At 37.8% G+C, this 22,311-nt stretch overlaps 1 protein-coding gene across 5 annotated transcripts in view; it reads left to right on the top strand.

Moving 5' to 3' along the window:
- Nucleotides 1–22,311, top strand: part of Pde8a (phosphodiesterase 8A) — a 154,425-nt gene that overhangs the window by 65,219 nt on the left and 66,895 nt on the right. For all 5 annotated transcript variants that reach the window (XM_078051137.1, XM_005320179.2, XM_021722922.3 and 2 more), the window contains one exon: nucleotides 21,416–21,472. In XM_078051137.1, coding sequence (XP_077907263.1) covers nucleotides 21,416–21,472 — 57 coding nt within the window. The remainder of the gene's footprint in view (nucleotides 1–21,415; nucleotides 21,473–22,311) is intronic.

Here is a 22,311-nt window from a genome sequence, read left to right as displayed (position 1 = left end):
TACTTAAGTATTAAATTGCAAATCAATATCCTTATTATCTGATAGTCTAATTTTATAAGCTTTTAAAAATAATAAATCTTAATACAGAAATATTTAAAAATCCAAAAGTCTAAACAACTTGTATCATTACTAGTATCCTTTGAACATATTATAGTTGGTGTTATCTGAAAACATCAATTGCTTTTGATGCTGGAAGATTATATCAGCGACACATTATTAATATTGATTTGAAAATGACTATTCCCTTCTAAATATTAACATGAAAAATAAATTACTGCTAAGAGGGCTATGGCCTAAAGCATTATGTTAGTTTGATTCTGATTTCATACACAATGGATGCTAGAATTCCAGTGGTTCCAATCCCCTTATCCAGAACAGTTGGGGAAGTTGTTTACTCTTTGGAGGGCCCAGTGCTGACGTCTGCTCACTGAGTAATGTCATCAGATTTCCTGGTGGTGGTTATTTTGGGGGGACAGTGGTAAGTAGTTGTCCGGCTGTGCTGAGACTCTGTTCCACAGAGGTCCTGAGAGCCGGATATTTCCCGTAGACAGGATGTGAGGCTAAATGCAATGTGTAAGTAAATAAAGTGAGTGTTCAATGATAAAATAGACTTGCTGAAACATGAACATTTTAAAATGATATTGCTAAAATTATACTATGGCAGAATTTGTTGTCTTAAATCTTATAAAAATGAATCTCTAGTTTTGTTTTCTTTTTTAAAAATATTTATTTTTTTGTTGTAGTTGAACACAATATCTTTATTTTATTTTGATGTGGTACTGAGGATCGAACCCCAGGCCTCACACCGTGCTAGGTGAGCTCTCTACCACTGAGCTACAATCTCAGCCCCAATGGTTTTGTTTTCTTAAAGTAGATCCAATAGTGAGTCATTTTTATAAGCTGGGATCATAAAGTTATTTTTTCCTTTGTAAAAGTTTTATCTCATCAACTTTTAGTGTAGACAGTGTTCTTGGTGGTGTTTCCTCAGCAGGAATGATCTTTTTGCCCTGGACTACTCATATTTTTATTTCATCCCTCAGCTTGTGACCAACACTATACATTTTATATATGGATGTATTTTTTCTCACTCTCATCACTAGCATTTAAACCATTTATTAATTATTGCCTTTAAGTTTATTTTTCTACTGTTTTTTACTTTTGACTTCCTCAAACTTAATGATTTGAAAGCTTAGTATAGTTATTTGATTCTTGTTTAATGATAAAAAGTTTTAGACTGTGAATTTTGTGTCTTCCTATAATTTAGCAGTGTCTTCAAGTTTTATTTCATGGTATTCTCATGTATTTTTTCCAAGTAATCTGTCACTATAGTTGACATTTCCCTCTTTTATTCAGCAATTGTGTGAGTTAATATTCTTAAACTTCTAGAGATAGGGAATTTTAAAGTTCTCTTTTTAATCTCTGGTTTGATTGCATTGTGATTGAGAAATAAGAGCTACAATTTTTAATCTAGAAATTTGTTAAATGTTGAGATAAGCCCAGTTACTATGTATAAAGTTCTAATTAAAAAAAGGGAATATTTTTTAAGGGTTTCTTTGTGACCTAGTATATCATATTATTTTATAATATTCTTAAATAATTTATCTTTCTTTCCATTTAGGCTTTATTTTTTTTTTCAGTTGATCCTTCGTAGCAAATTAGTTTTCTGTCAGAGGCTGAAAACCCTAATTCAGGTGAAGGACTCAAGTGCTCTCGAACCACTGCTTTATCTTGGGCAGTAGCAGCTTTCCTCCTCTTAATTCTTTTTTCTTCTTTCTGTTATGAAACTGTGCCGCACCCCATAGAAAATCAACAAAATTATTTTTCTTTTTTTTTGTCATTTTATTCCTTTCTTCCTGAGCAGTTCTACTGTAGTCTCCAACACATAGGCCTATTTCCTTCCTTATTCTTTCATTCATGCATTGCTTTAAGTTTTGTTCATTAAAAACAAAAAAAAAAGCAACTAACAGGGCTGGGGCTAGGTAGTGCACTTGCCTGGCATATGTGAGGCACTGGGTTCGATTCTCAGCACCACATATAAATAAATACAATAAAGGTCTATCAACAACTAAAAAATATTAAAATAAAACAACCACTGACAAAGTCAGGTGCAGTGTGGCATATGCCTGTAATCCCAGCTACTTGGGAGAGGGAGGATTGCAAAGTTCAAGGCCAGCCTGGGCAACTTAGTGAGACCTATCTCAAAGTAAAATAAAATAAAAAGGATTGGGGATGTAGATCAGTGAAGAGCACTCTTGGTTCTGCAAAGTATGGGAAAAAAAAAAAGCAAAACTCAGTACCTTTTGCCTTCTTACTGCACTGTGAGAATATGATTACAGGTCAGATCTCTCCATGCCCACCCTGATTTTTAATAATTTGGTAAATACACATAACACAATTTATGAACTTAAGTGTACAGGTAAATTCATTATGTGCATCTATCTCCAAAACTTTCATTTTGTAAAGCAGAAACTCTGTTATATCTATTCAGCAATAATTTACCATTCCCGTTTGCCTAGACCCAGGCATCCACCCTTCTACTTTCTTTCTCTGATTAAATGTAATCATCTAGAATTTATATTTTTGTGACTGACTTATTTCATTAGCATAATGTCTTTAAGGTTATATATATATATAATATATATATATATATATAGTATTTATAGCTGAATAATATTCCATTGCATGTATGTACCTCATTTTGAACCTTTTCATGTATCTTTTCCATTCATCTGTTGACAAAAGGGTTGCTTCCACATTTCAGCTATTGTGAATAATTATGCTATGAACTTGGGTGTACAAATCTCTGCTTACAGTTCTTTGGGGCTTATACCTAGAAGTGGAATTGCTGAATCATTTGGTATTTCTATTGTGGGGTGTTTTTTTTTTCTTTTTTTCTGTGCTAGGGATCGAATCCAGAGCCTTGTACATGCTAGGCAAGTGCTCTACTGCTGAGCCACATCCCCAGCCCCTATTGTTATTTTTTTGCCAAATTACCATACTATTTTCTGCAGTAGCTATATCATTTTATATTTCTACCAACTATGCTAAGGTTTCTAGTTTCTCTGTATCCTTACACCCTCTCTGTCTCTCTCCCTGTGTGTGTGTGTGTGTGTGTGTGTGTGTGTGTGTGTGTGTTTTAACAGTAGCCATCCTAATAGGGTCGAAGTGGTGTCTCATGTGGCTTTGATTTGCATTTCCCTAATTATTAGTGATGTTGAACATTCTTTCATGTGCTTATTGGCTGTTATATATTGTCTTTGGAGAAATGTCTGTTTATTCAAATCCTTTGCCTCTTTTTGAAGCAGGTTGTTATTGAGTAGTGGTAGTTCTCCATATATTCTATATTGATCCCTTATCATATATATGATTTATAAATATTTTCTCCTATTCTGTGGGTTGCCTATTTACTATATTGACATTGTCTTTGATGCACAAAAGTTTTAATTTTGTTGTTTGTCTATTTTTTCTTTTGCTCCCTGTGCCTTTGGTGTCATCTAAGCAATTATTGCAAAAACAAGTATTATGAAACATTTGACCTATATAAAAAGTGGAAAAACTCAGAAAAAAAACTAAGAGTTTTGTATTTTAAGTCTTCATTTATGTATTTGATTTTTTAAACATATATCTTGTATGCTCTTTCTATTCCAAAAGGGAGAGTTAGGGGTATAGAAAAAAGGAAAGGGACTAAAGACAGACCAAAATCTAGCTGGCAAACAAGTTCTCCACATCTAGCATCTGGGGCTTGTGGAATTGTGATTTTCTTTCCAAAGGACTTTTGTAGCTTGGTCCCTATGGCCTTACTGGTTGCAACCCCCATGACCTCTCGTTTTTTTTCTGCAGCTTTCCTCTGCAGATGCCCCTTGTTACTGGCGTCTCTTAATCACAGGGTTCATACTGCAACTTCAGCTTCCTTCTCACTTCTTCATATATCACCCTGTTAGGGCCAGCCCACAGGAACTCCAACCTTGCTATACTTTACCTGACCTCCCAGGCCTTCCTTTGAAATCTAGTGAAAGCCTCTCGGACCCTCTAACTTCAGCATCCTGCATTCCTGCAAAACCAGAACCATGTGGTTAATATCAAGATCTGCCGCCATCTGGCAGAGTAGCCAACCCTTCTGGGGCCATAGCTGAGGCAGTTTTTGAGTGCCTGGGTGACTGAACATGGTGAAGAAGCTTCCTAGGTCCTCCTGTGCAAGCAGAATGTCCCCATGGTCTCTTCTCAAAGGAAATTTTACTTTTACATCCTTGAGTTTGTGATGAGTGTGGTCCCAGTTCCTGAGATGCCCTTGAGCCATCTTTTCTATTGTCTCTGGGTAAAGTACTTAGCATCTCTTTAGTCACTTTAATCTCTTTAACAACCACAACTACCTTAGTCCCAGTTTTACTTGCACTTTTCTGGCCGAAGTACAGGTTTTTCAAAACTTTCTGCTGTGTTTTCTCATTCTGATATCACAATAAACTTGACTAAATACTGCTAGCAATATCCATGCTATTGCTGAATGCTATCCTGCCTTGAACTTTCCTCTGCCAGATTAATTAGTACATCATCTTTAAATTCAGCCTCACAACAAGTATTAGGACATGAGTAAAATGTAGAAAACTTATTTTCCAGAACATAACTTGAATAACCTCTAGTCCAAGTCCTAATAGGTCCTCCTCCTGTGAAAACTCATGAGCCCAGTCTTTACTGTCTGCAGTCTTGTCAGCATTCTGGTCTCTGAGCTCCCACCAGAATCACCTATTAAGTTCTGATTACAACATCCTAAAGCTTTCCCAGCGTGCATCTCCAAACTCCCAAACTTCTCTCACAAGCCAGTTCTTAAATGATTCCAAACCACATGGTCAGGTTACCCCTATTTTTAATACCCTAAGAATTCAGTTTTTTAATAACCTAATAATTCAGTTTCTATTTCCATCAGCTTTTGTTACTGTGACCAAAAGACCTGATGAGAACAGTGTAGAGGAAGAACATTTTATTCTGGCTTATGGTTTTAGAGGTCAATCCTTAAGTGGTTGACTCCATTGCTGTGGGCCGAGAGTGAAGCAGAACATCATGGTGGAAGGAATGGCATGGCAGCTTAGGACATTGCAACGAGGAAGCAGAGAGATCTTTGATCCATTTTTGGTTAATTTTTTAATATGGTGTTAGGTAAATGTCCAGCTTCATTCTCTGAATGGGAATATCTGGTTTTCTTAGCACCATTTTTAAAATGATGTGTTATAATTGTACATGAAGTGAGATTTGTTTGTGTTATATTCATGCATGCATAATTTGGTTGATTTTATTTACCCTTTTTCTTCTCCCCTTTTTCTTCTTTCTTCTCTTTCCCTTACTCCCTTCTACTCTACTGGTTTCCCTTCAGTTTTCATGAGTTTGCCTTTTTTATTCTCTGTACCCCTCCCTCCAGCTTCTACATATGAGAGAAAACATATAACCCTTGAGTTTCTGAGTCTGGCTTATTTCATTTAGCATGATCTTTTGTAGTTCTATTTAGTAACAAATGGCATAATTTCATCTTTATGGCTGAGTAAAACTTATGTGTGTATATATACTTATTTTCTTTCTTGGTGCAGTGCTGGGAATCAAACCCAGATCCTCATGCATGCTAGGTAAGTGTGTTATCACTGTGCTACATCCCCAGCCCTATATACTACATTTTCTTTATCCATAAATCTGTGGGCAGATACCAATGCTATTTCCAGAATTTTGCTATTGTGAATTGCACTACTTAAAAAACATCAATATACATGGATCACTATAGTATTCTAGCAGCATTTTGAAAAGATTGTCCTTTCCCCCACTGAATGTTGTTGGCACCCTTGCTAAAATTAATTTATCACATATGCAATAATTTTACTTTTGGACTCTGTTTAATCCCACTGGCCTGTATGTCTCTCTTTGTGCCAGTACCACTTTGCCTTATACTAGTTTTTTAAATATTTATTCTTAAGTTTTAGGTGGACACAATATCTTCATTTCACAAGTTTGTGGTGCTGAGGATCGAACCCAGTGCCTCGTGCATGCTAGGCGAGCACTCCACCACTGAGCCACAACACCAGCCCCTATACTAGGTTTTGAAATCAAGAATTGTGAGTCTTTCTTTTCTATTTTGTTCTTTTTCAAGATTGTTTTGGATGTTTAGGATCCCTTGTGATTCCATATGAATTCTATGATAGATTTATCTATTACTGCAAAAAACATCATTGAGATTTTTTTTAAATACATGACAATAGTGGAATGCATTATATTCATTATTACTTATATATAGCACAATTTTTCGTAACTCTGTATATAAAGTAAGTTCACACCAAATTATGCCATTATACATGTACTCTTTTTTTGCATTACAATTCTTAATACACATAAATCACAAATTTTCATATCTCTGTTTGTATATAAGGTATGTTGATACCAAATTCAAATCTTCATACATGTATTTTGTATAATGATGACCATTATTTCTAGATAGTGAAAAGGGGTCGGAAGGAAAGGGAGGAGGGGAAGGGGAATAGCAAGGATTGTGGAATGTGATGGTCATCATTGAGATTTTAATAGAGAGTATAAATATGTAGATTGCTTTAGGTAACATTGATATCTTAGCAATATTATCTTCTAATCCATATACATTGGGATGTACTGCCATTCATTTGTGTCAAGCAGTTTATTCTTTTTGATACTATTGTCAATGGAATTTTTTTGTAATTTCCTTTTCAGATTGTTCACTGTTAGTATCTAGTAATGCATTTGATTTTTGTATCTGCTGTTTTACTAAATTCATTTATTAGTTCTGACAGCTTTTTATGTGTAACCTTTAGGATTTTCTACATATGGGATTATATCATTTATAAACAAAGATAGTTTTAATCATTTTTTCCCATTTTGATGCCTCATGTATTTTTCTTGCTTAATTGCTTTGGCTAGAACTTTCCAGTAATGTTTTGAATAGAAGTGGTGAAAGCAGTCTTCTTTCCTTGTTTTTGTCTTAGAGGAAAAGCTTTCAGTGTTTCACCATTGAGTTTGATGTTAGTTGTGGGTTTTTCATGTATGACTTTGTTGAGGTATTTTCCTTCTATTCCTAATTTGTTGAGTGTTTTTGATCATGAAAGGCTATTGAGTTTTGCCATATGCTTTTTCTACACTAATTAAAGTGATCATGTGGGGCTTCCCTTTATTCTGTTAATGTGCTGTATTACACTGATTGATTTTCATCTGTTGAACTATTTTTTTTATTTCAGAGATATTTTCTTTATAAGGAAAGGGCAGAGAGACAAAACAACACACAAACAACTGGTTGGTTAACATCAGGTTACCTTCTTTCTTTTTTGGGGGGGGGGTACTGGGAATGGAGCCCAGGGGTACTCTACCATTGAACAGCGCTTCATAATTTTTGTAAATCATAATTTAGTAAATCACTCAGGCTGGCTTTGAACTTATAGTCCGGCACCCTCAACCTCACTGAATAGGTGGAATTATAAGTGCACACCACCATGCCCAGCTCAAATGGAATATTAAAGACTGAAAAAGTCCTACAATCAAGAAATAATTTTTTGGGTGGGGGATACCAGGGATCGAACTTGGGGGCACTCAACCACTGAGCCACATCCCCAGCCCTATTTCATATTTTATTTAGAGACAGGGTCTCACTGAGTTTCTTAGTGCCTCACCATTACTGAGGCTGGCTTTGAACTTTTGTTGTTGTTGTTGAGATATGATTTCTGTATGGTACAATTTACCCTATTTATTTTTATAGTTACATGAATTTTTTGAAAAAATATTTATTCTTAAGTTTTAGGTGGACACAATATCTTTATTTTACATTTATGTAGTGCTGAGGATCGAACCCAGTGCCTTGTGCATGCTAGGTGAGCGCTCTACCACTGAGCCACAACCCCAGCCCCTATAGTTATATGAATTTTGATAACACAAATATAAAAAATGACAACATATATATGGATATATACCATCAAGATACAGAATGTTACCTTGTTCTTCTTTACTTCTTTTTTTTAAACAAATAGAGTAATTAATTTTAATATATTTTCATTTAACCCAATGGATTACCAACATAATTTGCAAAGAAAATAATTGTTAGCAAGATATTTCATGTCCATTTTCTTTGTCCAAGTAATTCTTTGGAATCTAATATCTATTTAACACATAGCACACCTCAATTCAGACTAGACTCATTTCAGATACTCAGTGGCCTCATGTAACCAATGGCTGCTATATTGCCTCCTTTCTCCATCTTTCACCTTTTGTTGAGACATATGCTGTAGGCTACATGATAAGTCCCTTTGTTACATGGTTTCTTGTTGAGTTCAGTGAGGTGTTTTATTCCTCCTCCCTATAAGACTCTATTAGAATGTCAGTTGGTTTCCACATGATTTTGGTGGGAATAACTTCAGTTAGGTCACCTTCTCCTTTTTTCATGATGGCTCTCTTTTATTTCACTTCCTACCTCTCCAGGTTTACAGAAGGAAAGGTGCTTCACAAAATTTGTTGGTTTCCTTCAACCTTGCCCTTACCTTTATAAATACCTTATTAAACAATTTTTACTCTGATTGATCTTTTTTCATCCTTGAATCCTGAATAATGGATTTCAAATTATAAGAGAGTGTAAAATATACCTCATCTCATATCACAGGCAATGTATATACATATACCAAATTAATTATATATTAAAATATAGCATATAAAATATTAAAACTTTTTAAGAACATATTTGTATAACTTTGTGAAGATAAATGGAAAACAAAAAATATGAAATAAACAAAAACCTGAAAAATTAGATGATATTGTAGTTAAACTTTTTATGTGCAAAAATTTATCAAAAAGTTAAAGAGACATGTATTGTATTACAGGTCATTTTTATTTATTTTTGATATTTAACTTGACTTGGTTTTTAACTTTTGGTTGGCTTTTCCTTTATTGTAGTTCTTCTCTTTACAGATTTTCATTATTGATTTTTATTTCCTCCTTGTGGAATATTTTGCCAAGAATGTTCTATAGTGCAGGCTTTCTTGTTGTAAATTCTTTTAGCTTTTGTTTATCATGGAAGGTTTTTTAGTTCATCGTCAAATGTGAAGCTTAATTTTGCTGGATATAAGATTCTTGGTTGGAAGATGGCGGCGAAGGGAGTGCATCACACCCATGTGTCACTGTGCAGGAGAATGACGAGTTAGAACGGCTAAAAGCTATCTTGTTAGGAATTTCCAGCAAAATTGGGGTGCTCCAAAACCTAGAGGAAGGATTTTCATCGCACAAGGATCAGCTGCGGGGGGGCTCAATCGCACGGAGGGTCACGCTGGTTATTCAGCAAATCGCCCCACGGCTAGAGTCTGCGGCGTGCGCTGGGAAACGACGAGATAGCAACGCAAAGATACAGCGCTGCGGATTCTGTGGGCTCCTGCCAGCTGTGCAATCACTGTACTCAGTGCTGAATTCTGGGTTTGAGACAGGGAAAAGAAGGGGTCCAATTCGGTTCTCCACACCGGTCAGACCACAGGGGAAGCCAGCCACCACCATCTTGGAGAGCTGACATCACCATCCCTGTTTTCGACTGATCGCAGCTCATTCAGCTATAGAACAGGTAATTTCAGGCTGCCATTCGCCTGCGTCTCGCAAATTACTCAGGCTCAGTGCTAAAGAACCCGCGGAAACTGCTTCTTGGAGCCTGCTCCTATCAGAACATACACTGAGCCCGGAGCGGCCGAATTCCGGCTCCCGGAACTGCTCTGGCCCAGGGCTAAAGAACCCGCGGAAACTGCTTCTCGGTCCGGGTCCTGCTGAATACTGTGGAGGTAAATACCAACCGAGCCTTCATAGGCAGTGGCAACAGGATTGAGACGGGGCTTGTGAGGGCCGGTCAGGACTCACCCATTGCTTTGGTCACCCAGCAAAGGGAACGAAATGCTGCCATTGGCATGGGATATCAACATGGCAGAGATCTGAGGTCATCAGAAAGCGGCGGAAGAGATAACTTCATCGATACCAGCGGCGACAGAAACAGTTGGTCTCCTGGTAAAGAAAGTGAGTCATATACACCTGAGTCTCTCTCACTTTGTCATCAAGCCAGAGGGGCAGAGCAGAGCTGCCGCCTGCGCCTGGAAAAGGCCCAGCGACCCGCCGGCAGGGTAGTCACGTCACCCCAATTGGAGTAGGAGCAGAGCAAAGCCACCACCTGCGCCCGGATCAGGCCCAGCGACCTGCCGGCGTGGTATCACGTCACCCTAACTGGAGTAGGGGCCAAGAAGATCCTCCGCCCGCGCCCGGAACAGGCCCAGTGACCCACCGGTGTGGCAGCCACGTCACCCCATTTGGAGTAGGGGCCGAGCAGAGCAGCTGCCCGCATCCGGAACAGGCCCAACGACCCGTTGGCATGGTAGTCACGTCACTCCAATTGGAGTAGGGGCAGAGCACAGCCACCGCCCGCACCCGGAACAGGCCCAGAGACCCGCCGGCGTGGTAGTCACGTCACCCCAATTGGAGTAGGGGCAGAGCAGAGCCGCCTCACACTCCCGGAACAGGCCCAGCGACCCGCCGGTGTGGAAATCACATCACCCCAATTGGAGTAGGGGTATAGCAGAGCCGCCACCCATGCCCGGAACAGGCCCAGCGACCCGCCAGTGTGGAAATCACGTCACCCCAATTGGAGTAAGGGCAGAGCAGAGCCTCTGCCCGCGTCTGCAAGGTAGGCAGACCTGTGACTGACCGGCAGAACAGGCCCAGGGGTCCGCGGGCGTGGTAGACACGTCACACCAATTGGAGAAGGGGCAGAGCAGAGCCGCCGTCCGCGCCTGCAAGGTTGGCAGACCTGCGACTGACCGGCAGAACAGACCCAGCGGCCCGTCAGCGTGGTAGACAGATCACCCCAATTGGAGAAGGAGCACAGCCGCCGCCCGCCCCTGCAAGGGAGACTTTTCAACTATACAAGAGCAATATAAATATATAGGGGGAAAATTTCAAAAACACAACAGTTTCACCAAGCAGAAAGAAACGCGAGCAGTATGAAAAGACAAGGAAAGAAAGGACCACAAGCAATGCAGGTCAACTCAACTTTAGAAGAGGTAATAGCTGCAGCAGATGGAATGTCAGATAAAGAATTCAGGATATACATGCTTCAGATGATCTGAAGTCTCAAGGAAGACATTAGACAGTAAAATCAGACAATGAAAGATCACTTCGACAATGAATTACATAAACAAATCCAAGAAGCAAAAGATCAACTATACAGGGAGATAGAGGTTATAAAAAACAAACAAACAGAAATCCTAGAAATGCAGGAAGCAATAAACCAACTTAAAAACTCAATTGAGAATACTACCAGCAGAGTAGAACACTTAGAAGATAGAACATCAGACAATGAAGACAAAGTATTTCAACTTGAAAAGAACATAGATAGCTCAGCAAGACTGTTAAGAAACCATGAGCAGAACATCCAAGAAATATGGCATAACATAAAGAGACCAAACTTAAAGAGTCATTGGGATACAGGAAGGTGTAGAGGTCCAAACCAAAGGAATGAGCAATCTATTCAATGAAATAATACGAGAAAACTTCCCAGACTTGAAGAATGAGACAGAATCCCAAATCCTAGAAGCCTACAGGACGCCAAATGTGCAAAATCATAAGAGATCCACACCTAGACACATTATAATGAAGATGCCCAACATACAGAATAAGGAGAGAATTTTAAAAGCTACAAGAGAAAGGAAGAAGATTACATTTAGGGTAAACCAATCCGGATAACAGCTGATCTTTCAACACAGACTCTGAAAGCTAGAAGATCCTGAAATAACCTATTTCAGACACTGAAATAAAATGGGTTCCAACCAAGAATCGTGTATCCAGCGAAATTAAGCTTCAGGATGGAAGATGAAATTAAAACCTTCCACGAAAAATAAAAATTAAAAGAATTTTCAGCTAGAAAACCATCTCTTCAAAACATCCTCGGCAAAACATTACAGGAAGAGGAAATGCAAAATAACAATGAAAACCAACAGTGGGAGGTAGGACAGTAAAGGGAGGGAAAATAATCAAAGAGGAAAACAAACCATGTTTAGTAACATAAATAAACAAATATGTCTGGAAGAATAACCCATATCTCAATAATAACCCTAAATGTTAATGGCTTAAACTCACCAATTAAGAGACACAGGCTAGTAGAATGGATCACAAAACAAGACCCAACAATATGCTGCCTATAGGAGACACATTTGATAGGAAAAGACATACATAGACTGAAGGTGAAAGGTTGGGAAAAATCATATCACTCATATGGACTTCAGAAACAAGCAGGAGTGTCCATACTCATATCAAATAAAATAGATTTCAAGCCAAAGTTAATCAAAAGGGATAAAGAGGGACACTACCTATTGCTCAAGGGAACCATACACCAACAAGACATAACAATCATAAATATATATGCCCCAAACGATGGTGCAGCTATGTTCATTAAGCAAACTCTTCTCAAGTTCAAGAGTCTAATAGACCACCAAACAATAATCATGGGAGACTTCAACACACCTCTCTCACCACTGGACAGATCTTCCAAACAAAAGTTGAATAAGGAATCTATAGAACTCAATAACACAATTAATAACCTAGACTTAATTGACATATATAGAATATACCATCCAACATCAAGCAGTTACACTTTTTTCTCAGCAGCACATGGATCCTTCTCAAAAATAGATCATATATTATGTCACAGGGCAACTCTTAGATAATATAAAGGAGTAGAGATAATACGTGCATCTTATCTGATCATAATGGAATGAAACTGAAAATCAATGATAAAAGAATGAAGGAAAAATCATGCATCACTTGGAGAATGAACAATAGGTTACTGAATGATCAATAGATTATAGAAGACATCAAGGAGGAAATTAAAAAATTCTTAGAGATAAATGAAAACACAGACACAACATATCGGAATCTATGGGACACATTGAAAGCAGTTCTAAGAGGAAAATTCATTGCTTGGAGTTCATTCCTTAAAAAAAGAAAAAACCAACAAATAAATTATCTCATACTTCATCTCAAAATCCTAAAAAAAGAAGAGCAAAACAACAGCAAAAGAAGTAGAAGGCAAGAAGTAATTAAAATCAGAGCTGAAATTAATGAAATTGAAACAAAAGAAACAATTGAAAAAATTGACAAAACTAAAAGTTGGTTCTTTGAAAAAATAAATAAAATCGACAGACCCTTAGCCATGCTAATGAGGAGAAGAAGAGAGAGAACTCAAATTACTAGCATACGGGATGAAAAAGGCAATATCACAACAGACACTTAGAAATACAGAAGATAATCAGAAATTATTTTGAATTTTTATACTCCAATAAAATAGAAGATAGTGAAGGCATCGAGAAATTTCTTAAGTCATATGATCTGCCCAGATTGAGTCAGGAGGATATAGACAACCTAAACAGACCAATATCAATTGAGGAAATAGAAGAAACCATCAAAAGACTACCAACTAAGAAAAGCCCAGGACCGGATGAGTATACAGCAGAGTTTTACAAAACCTTTAAAGAGGAACTAATACCAATACTTTTGAAGCTATTTCAGGAAATAGAAACAGAGGGAGAACTTCCAAATTCATTCTACGAGGCCAACATCACCCTGATTCCTAAACCAGACAAAGACACTTCAAAGAAAGAAAACTACAGACCAATATCTCTAATGAACCTAGATGCAAAAATCCTCAATAAAATTCTGGCAAATCGGATTAAAAAACATCAAAAAAATTGTGCACCATGATCAAGTAGGATTCATCCCTGGGATGCAAGGCTGGTTCAATATACGGAAATCAATAAATGTTATTCACCACATCAATCAACTTAAAAATAAGAACCATATGATCATCTTGATAGATGCGGTAAAAGCATTCGACAAAGTACAGCATCCCTTTATGTTCAAAACTCTAGAAGAACTAGAGATAACAGGAACATACCTCAACATTGTAAAAGCAATTTATGCTAAGCCTCAGGCTAGCATCATTCTGAATGGAGAAAAATTGAAGGCATTCCCTCTAAAATGTGGAACAAGACAGGGATGCCCTCTCTCACCACTTCTGTTCAACATAGTTCTTGAAACACTGGCCAGAGCAATTAGACAGACAAAAGAAATTAAAGGCATAAAAATAGGAAAAGAAGAACTCAAATTATCACTATTTGCAGATGACATGATTCTATACCTAGCAGACCCAAAAGGGTCTACAAAAAACTATTAGAGCTAATAAATGAATTCAGCAAAGTGGCAGGATATAAAATCAACACATATAAATCAAAGGCATTCCTGTATATCAGTGACAAATCCTCTGAAATGGAAATGAGGACAACCACTCCATTCACAATATCCTCAAAAAAAATAAAATACTTGGGAATCAACCTAACAAAAGAGGTGAAAGACATACAATGAAAACTACAGAACCCTAAAGAGAGAAATAGAAGAAGATCTTAGAAGATGGAAAAATATACCCTGTTCATAGATAGGCAGAACTAACATCATCAAAATGGCGATATTACCAAAAGTTCTCTATAGGTTTAATGCAATGCCAATCAAAATCCCAATGGCATTGCTTGTAGAAATAGAGAAAGCAATCATGAAATTCACATGGGAAAATAAAAGACCCAGAATAGCAAAAACAATGCTAAGCAAGAAGTGTGAATCAGCTGGTGTAGCGATACCAGACTTCAAACTATACTGCAGAGCAATAGTAACAAAAACAGCATGGTACTGGTACCAAAACAGGCGGGTGGACCAATGGTACAGAATAGAGGACACGGAAACCAATCTACAAAACTACAACTATCTTATATTTGATAAAGGGGCTAAAAGCATGCAATGGAGGAAGTTTAGCATCTTCAACAAATGGTGCTGGGAAAACTGGAAATCCATATGCAACAAAATGAAACTGAATCCCTTTCTCTCGCCATGCACAAAAGTTAACTCAAAATGGATCAAGGAACTTGATATCAAATCAGAGACATGGCGTCTGATAGAAGAAAAAGTTGGCTATGATCTACATACTGTGGGGTCAGGCTCCAAATTCCTCAATAGGACACCCATAGCACAAGAGTTAATAACTAGAATCAACAAATGGGACTTACTCAAACTAATAAGTTTTTTCTCAGCAAATGAAACAACAAGAGAGGTAAATAGGGAGCCTACATCCTGGGAACAAATCTTTACTCCTCACACTTCAGATAGAGCCCTAATATCCAGAGTATACAAAGAACTCAAAAAATTAGACAATAAGATAACAAATAACCCAATCAACAAATGGGCCAAGGACCTGAACAGACACTTCTCAGAGGAGGGCATACAATCAATCAACAAGTACATGAAAAAATGCTCACCATCTCTGTCAGTCAGAGAAATGCAAATCAAAACCACCCTAAGATACCATCTCACTCCAGTAAGATTGGCAGCCATTATGAAGCCAAACAACAACAAGTGCTGGAGAGGATGTGGGGAAAAGTGTACACTTGTACATTGTTGGTGGGACTGCAAATTGGTGCAGCCAATTTGGAAAGCAGTATGGAGATTTCTTGGAAAGCTGGGCATGGAACCACCATTTGACCCAGCTATTCCCCTTCTCGGTCTATTCCCTAAAGACCTAAAAAGAGCATGCTACAAGGACACTGCTACATCAATGTTCATAGCAGCACAATTCACAATAGCAAGACTGTGGAAGCAACCTAGATGCCCTTCAATAGACAAATGGATAAAAAAAATGTGGCATTTATACACAATGGAGTATTACTCTGCATTACAAAATGACAAAATCATAGAATTTGGAGGGAAATGGATGGCATTAGAGCAGATTATACTAAGTGAAGCTAGCCAATCCCTAAAAAACAAATGCCAAATGTCTTCTTTGATATAAGGAGAGTAACTAAGAACAGAGTAGGGACGAAGAGCATGAGAAGAAGATTAACATTAAACAGGGATGAGAGGTGGGAGGGAAAGGGAGAGAGAAGGGAAATTGCATGGAAATGGAAGGAGACCCTCAGGGTTATACAAAATTACATACAAGAGGAAGTGAGGGGAAAGGGAAAAATAATACAAGGGGGAGAAATGAATTACAGTAGAGGGGGTAGAGAGAGAGGAGGGGAGGGGAGGGGAGGGGAGATAGTAGAGGATAGGAAAGGCAGCAGAATACAACAGACACGAGTATAGCAATATGTAAATCAATGAAAGTGTAACTGATGTGATTCTGCAATCTGTATACAGGGTAAAAATGGGAGTTCATAACCCACTTGAATCAAAGTGTGAAATATGATATATCAAGAACTATGTAATGTTTTGAACAACCAACAATAAAAAAAAAGAGTAGAAAAAAAATAAGATTCTTGGTTGGCATCCATTATCTTTTAGAGCTTGGTATATGTTGTTCCTGGATTTCCTGGCTTTGAGATTTTGAGTTGGAAAATTTATTGAGATCTGAATTGGTCTTTCATTATAGGTAATCTGATCATTTTCTCTTGCGGCCTTTAAAATTCTATCCTTATTCTCTATGCGGGGCATTTTTCATTATAATGTGTCTTGATGTAACTCTGTTGTGATTTTGTACATTTGATGTCCTATAGGCCTCTTGTATTTGATTTTCCAGTTCATTCTTCATGCTTGGGAAATTTTCTGCTATTATTTCATTGAAAAGATTGTGCATTCCTTTGGTTTGAATCTCTGAACTTTCCTCTATCCCAATAAATTTTAAATTTGGTCTTTTGATGGTATTCTTGGATATTCTCTTTATGGTTTCGTACTATCTTCACTGTGTGGTCAACTTTATTTTCAAGGTTGTATATTTTTGTCTTTATTGTCTGAAGTTCTGACTTCCAAGTGATCTAGTCTGTTGGGGATGCTATTTATTGAGTTTTTTAATTGGTTTATTGTTTCTTTTATTTCAGGGATTTCTATTTGTTTTTCCCCTCAGCATCTCTATCTTGAAGTAGTCTCTAGAAACTTGTATTTGCTCTCTTGCTCTCTTATCTCTTTGTTGGAGTGACCGATTTTTGCCTGTATCTGCTCACTTAGGTTGTTCTTTAATTCCCAAATCATTTTAATTATATATACTCTGAACTCCTTCTCTGACAGTTCACCTGCTTTGCTATCTATGAATATGCCTGAAATTAATCTCAATTTACTATCTAAGCTTCTTCTGGAAGTTGCAAGTCTTTAATAGACCCCAGAGTTCCCCAAACAGTTGAATTAGACCATTCTACTAGGACAGAGATTGGAGATTCCTCCATCTTATACCTAGTTCTTTTTAAACTCCTCCAGGGCTCTAAGACCATCTTCTCTTTCAGAAATTCTATCTTGTGAGCCTGGCCAATACTATTGTTGTAGTATTTTGGTTTGTTTGGGGCACTTTCCTCCCTTGATTTTTCATGATGTCTAAGAGTCTTCCTCTCTTGCAGTGTAAATCTGAGGTATGACAGCTTCTGCCCTATTGTCTTATAGTGTCACTATAGATTACCAATACCTTTTAAGGGAGAGAATCAATATTCCAGCACTCATTGTACCCAATGTGCAGCCATATATTGGTTACCTTCTTTTTTTACATTTACAGTTTTGCCACTAAAATAAAAAATGATGAGTTCGGTTATCTTCTACCTTATAGTCAATAGGTTTGCATAATGGTTTACAGTTTCTAATAGTAGGAGGGGGCCTAGGGGGTTGGCTGAGATGTGTATGAGTTAGGATGTTAGAATATGGAGGTATTAGATTATATGACTAGTGAGAGGGTAATCATAAGAAGTTGTCTGTTAGTAGGAGAAACAAGAGATAGGCAACCCCATGCAAGACTCCCTGTTACCTCAGCAATAGGATAACTGTTAGCACCCCTAGTAGGGATACCCGTGGTGCAGCCAGGCCACAGGAACCTTGATGATGTCTTACCAGGTCCTTATTGTTGTCCCTTGATACAAGTGGTGATATCCCAGTTTTGTGGTGGTGGCAGCCTCAAGCCTATATGTACCCTGCTGTTGGGCTGTGGAGCCATGCTTTGGTGAATAAGGAACCCCAGTGCGGGGTGGCTCACCACGTGTCTCTGGGCCCGGGACAGGCCTCTCCTCCCAGTCACTGGGCTGCATGTGGCGGACAGGCCTCTCCCTATCTTGGGCCTTGGTTGTTGAATATTCTTGCATTATACACCATGACCATCATCATTTGGTCATATGTTATCTTTTTAGTGTGCTGCTGAATTCAGTTTGCTAGCATTTGTTGAAAGTTTTTGCATCCATTTTCTTAAAGGATATTGATCTATAGTTTTCTTAGTGTCTTTGTTTAGTCTTGATATCAGAGTAACACTGGACTCATAAAATAAGTAGAGAGGTGTTCCCTTCTCTTCAATTGTTGGAAAAAATTTGAGAAGGATTGGAATTAAATATTTAATAGAACTTGCCCATGAAGCCATCAGATCCAGGGCTCTTCTGTCATGGGGTTTATTATTATTATTAATATTACTGATTGACTCTTTTTGCTAGTTTTAGATCTATCTGGATTCTCTATTTTTTTATGATTTAATCTTGACAAGTTTTGTATTTCTAGTAATTTGTCCATTTCATCCATGTTATCCAACTTGTTGGTATGCAGTTGTTCATAGGACCCCTATAAATATTATTTCTATGGAATTGGTAGCAATGTCCCCACTTTCATTTGTGATTTTTAGAAATTTGAGTCTAATCTCTTTATTTCCACCTAGTTAAAAGTTTTTTTAACCTATTGTTTTTTTCCTAAGAACTTTTGGTTCCATTGATTTTTCTGTTATTTGTATATTCTCTTTTGCATTTATCTCTGCTGTAAATCTTTATTATTTCCTTCCTCCTGCTAGATTTGAGTTTAGTTTGTTCTTTTTCTATTTCTTTAAATTGTAAAGTTAATTTGATAATTTGTGATCTTGACTGATTGTTTTTAATTTTTAATTTTTTTTTTTGGTACTGCGGATTGAGCCCAGGGATTTGAGCATGCTAGGCATACCCCCAGCCTTCTTGTTTGATTTTCACTGTAAATGCTTATAGCTGTATGTTAACCCCTCAACATTGTTTTTGTTGCTGTCCACTTCTTGGCCACTGTATCTGATGAGAAGCAGCATTCAGTGAGCAGAGCCCAGATCTCTGAAATTTGCAGAATGGAGTCCTTTTTGCTATATGTGTTCAGGTTGTTTCGGAAACACATATACAGCTTCCTCCTGTAGGTTGGGCTGGGCCGCTGCAATGGACTAAGAGCTAACATTGCCTGAAATTAATCTCAATTTACTATCTAAGCTTCTTATGGAATTTGCAAGTCCAAGAGTTCCCCAAACAGACACATTCTACTAGGACAGAGATTGGAGATTCCTCCATCTTCTATCTAGTTCTTTTTAGACTCATCCAGGCTCTTAGACCATCTTCTCTTTCAGAAATTCTATTTTGTGAGCCTGGCTAGTAGTTCCATAGCCCAAGAGGATGTGCAGTGCTTCTAGCTGTCTGTTTTCCTTACTCTGCCTCCTTTCCAAAGAATCTTCTCCTAGTCTTAGATCTGAAACAGCAGAGACCCTCATTCTTTTTATGCCTTTTTTTTTTAGTTTTAGATTGACACAATAACTTTATTTTATATTTATGTGGTGCTGAGGATTGAACCCAGTGCCTTATGCATACTAGGTGAGCACTCTACCACTGAGCCACAACCGCAGCCCCATTTTTATGCCTTTTTTAAAAAAACATTTTTTTTAATTGTGGATGAACACAATATTTTTATTTATTTATTTATTTTTATTTGATGCTGAGGATCAAACTCAGTGCCTCAGATGTGTGAGGCAGGCACTCTACCACTGAGCTACAACTGTAGCCCCTTTTTTATGCCTTTTTTTCCCATTTTTTTAAATTGATTGTTCAAAACATTACAGAGCTCATGATATATCATCTTTCATACATTTGATTCAATTGGGTTTTGAACTCCCCAAATACATAATGCAGACTCACTTCTGTTACATATTCACATTTTTACATAATGGCATATTAGTGACTGTTGTATTCTGCTACCTTTCCTATCCCCTACTATCCCCCCTCCCCTCCCCTCCCCTCCCATCTTCCCTCTCTACCTCCTCTGCTGTTGTTCAATTCTCTCCCCTTTTTTCCCCCTCCTCCTTGCCCCTCATAACCTCTTATAATTTTGTGTATCACTGAAGGTCTCCTACAACTGTAGCCCCTTTTTTATGCCTTTTGAAAGACAAAATTATTAGAAGGAAAAATCAGAAATTAGCCAGGGGCCCATAATTAGGAGATTAGTAAACATTAGCTTCTCATGGTTCCCTTTATCACCTAGAGTTTTGTTACATGTGCTAACTATAGCTTACTGTTTGCAGGGGGAGATAGGAGTTAGTAGTCAAGTAGGAAATGTTTTGTAGGAAGTTTCTTATAGATCCAGTTCTTTGGTTGCTGCTCTGGGTATGAAATCTACCATAACCAGAGGACTAGGATAAGGTTCCCTTCAATACATGTAGATTGCAAAGTGTGACTGCTCCTATGTCAGAATCTCAGTGCCAGAGTTCATCACCTGGTACTGGGTTTCCTTTTCCCTCTCTTGGGCTCCTTTATGCAGAGAACAAGTTGCCCAAACCTTCTGGTAGCCCTAACTTTGCAGCACAGGGTATGGAACTAAATAGACCTGGATTAGAATCCCAGCAATACCACTTTCTAGCTGTATGGTCCTAAGCAAAATACTTGGAACCTCGGATCACCATGTTGCTGAGTTAATTTAGTGAAATAACATGTTCAGTCCTAAGCACAGTGACTGGAACAGGCAATCTCTGATTTGGTTTATGGCTGCTCACTGGGGTTGGGTATGTCATGGTATGTTTTAATGATAAATTCTTATATGGATAAGCACTTATTGTCAAGTGCTATTACCCGTCTCTGTAAAACAAAGCATCAACTATTTCTCAGAGGTTTCTTTGATATTCTGTGGTTTTTACTGCTGGATTGCATTATTCATATGCCCTTTTGGATATAAGATTTCATTGCTATCAGGAGAAAGGCAGAAATGGGCATCGAGGGAACTAGGTTTATTTGGTGTCTACTATTTGGGTGGGGGGGGCTCTTTATATTGTAATGTCATTTGATCTTTACAAACAAGAAATCAAGACTGAGAATGGTTGAGTAATTCACCTAAAGTTGCACATTGTAAAAGGTAGCACCAAGATCAGATTAATTTTATTTCTCCTTTCCTGCTCCAGTTTTTCCTGGGGGCTATAAGGAAATCCTTAGGAATTTTCTTAATTCATCTTTAGGGAGATGAACATTTGTCTATCTACTTTATGTAATTGTTTTCTAGAGTAGACATTTTACTTTCATCTGTAGCACTGATTAAACAGAAAAGTTAAGCAAGATTCTCCCTTGTTAAACAGCAAATCTCTTTCTTACAGGGAGCAGTGGCTGATGTACAATTTGGCCCCATGAGATTTCATCAAGATCAACTTCAGGTACTAATGAACCATGCTGTGATTTTCACATGTTGACTTTCATTAAAAAATGAAGTTATATATTTAAAATATAGCCAGGTGTGGTGGTATACATCTGTAATCTCATCAATTTAGGAGGCTGAGGCAGGCAGATCATGTGTTCAAAGCCAGTTTTAGCAATTTAGCAAGGCCCTAAGCAACTTAGTGAGATTCTGTGTCAAAATTTAAAAAATATAAAAAGGACTGGGGAAGTGGTTAAGTGCCCCTGGGTTCAATCCCTAGTACAAAACAAAAATAAAACAAAACAAGAACAGTATAAAATATAAAGTCTTCTCTGTTAGATAGCAATATTGGATCAATATTAAATTTCCTGGCCTTGACAACAATACTATACTTATATAAGAGACCATCCTTAGAAATGCACATTGAGATATTTAGGGATACAGATGTGTCTGCAGTCCACATTAAGTTGGTTTAGCAATATCTATCATTTGTTTAATCATAAGCAGGAAACAAAGTATTCCATTAAAATTTAACCAGATTATTTGGGGCTCCCTGCACACATGCAAACACATGTTCACTGTTACGTTTTTAGAAATATGGAAAGGGCTGGTGGAAGTATATGCTCTTAGTTCCTTGCATTCGTGGTATTTGTGCTGTGGATATACTTGAAGGAAGTAAACCGTGGGGAAGAGTGTTTCTGTTAGCTTTGAAGTCTTTGAAGAAAAAGTCCATAGCAGGCAGGCATCCCCTCTAGGGAGATCTTCAGGGAGATGAACATTTATAATGGCTGCTCCATCTCCACCTGACCCATTACTGTTACCACATTAATGAGTCTGGCTCTGAAGAGATGGAGCCAT

Source organism: Ictidomys tridecemlineatus, chromosome 5, assembly GCF_052094955.1.
Source record: "Ictidomys tridecemlineatus isolate mIctTri1 chromosome 5, mIctTri1.hap1, whole genome shotgun sequence".
In the NCBI taxonomy this organism is placed as follows: Eukaryota; Metazoa; Chordata; class Mammalia; order Rodentia; family Sciuridae; genus Ictidomys; species Ictidomys tridecemlineatus.
The sequence above is the reverse complement of the archived record's forward strand: the minus strand, read 5'-3'. Positions and strand labels throughout refer to the sequence as shown.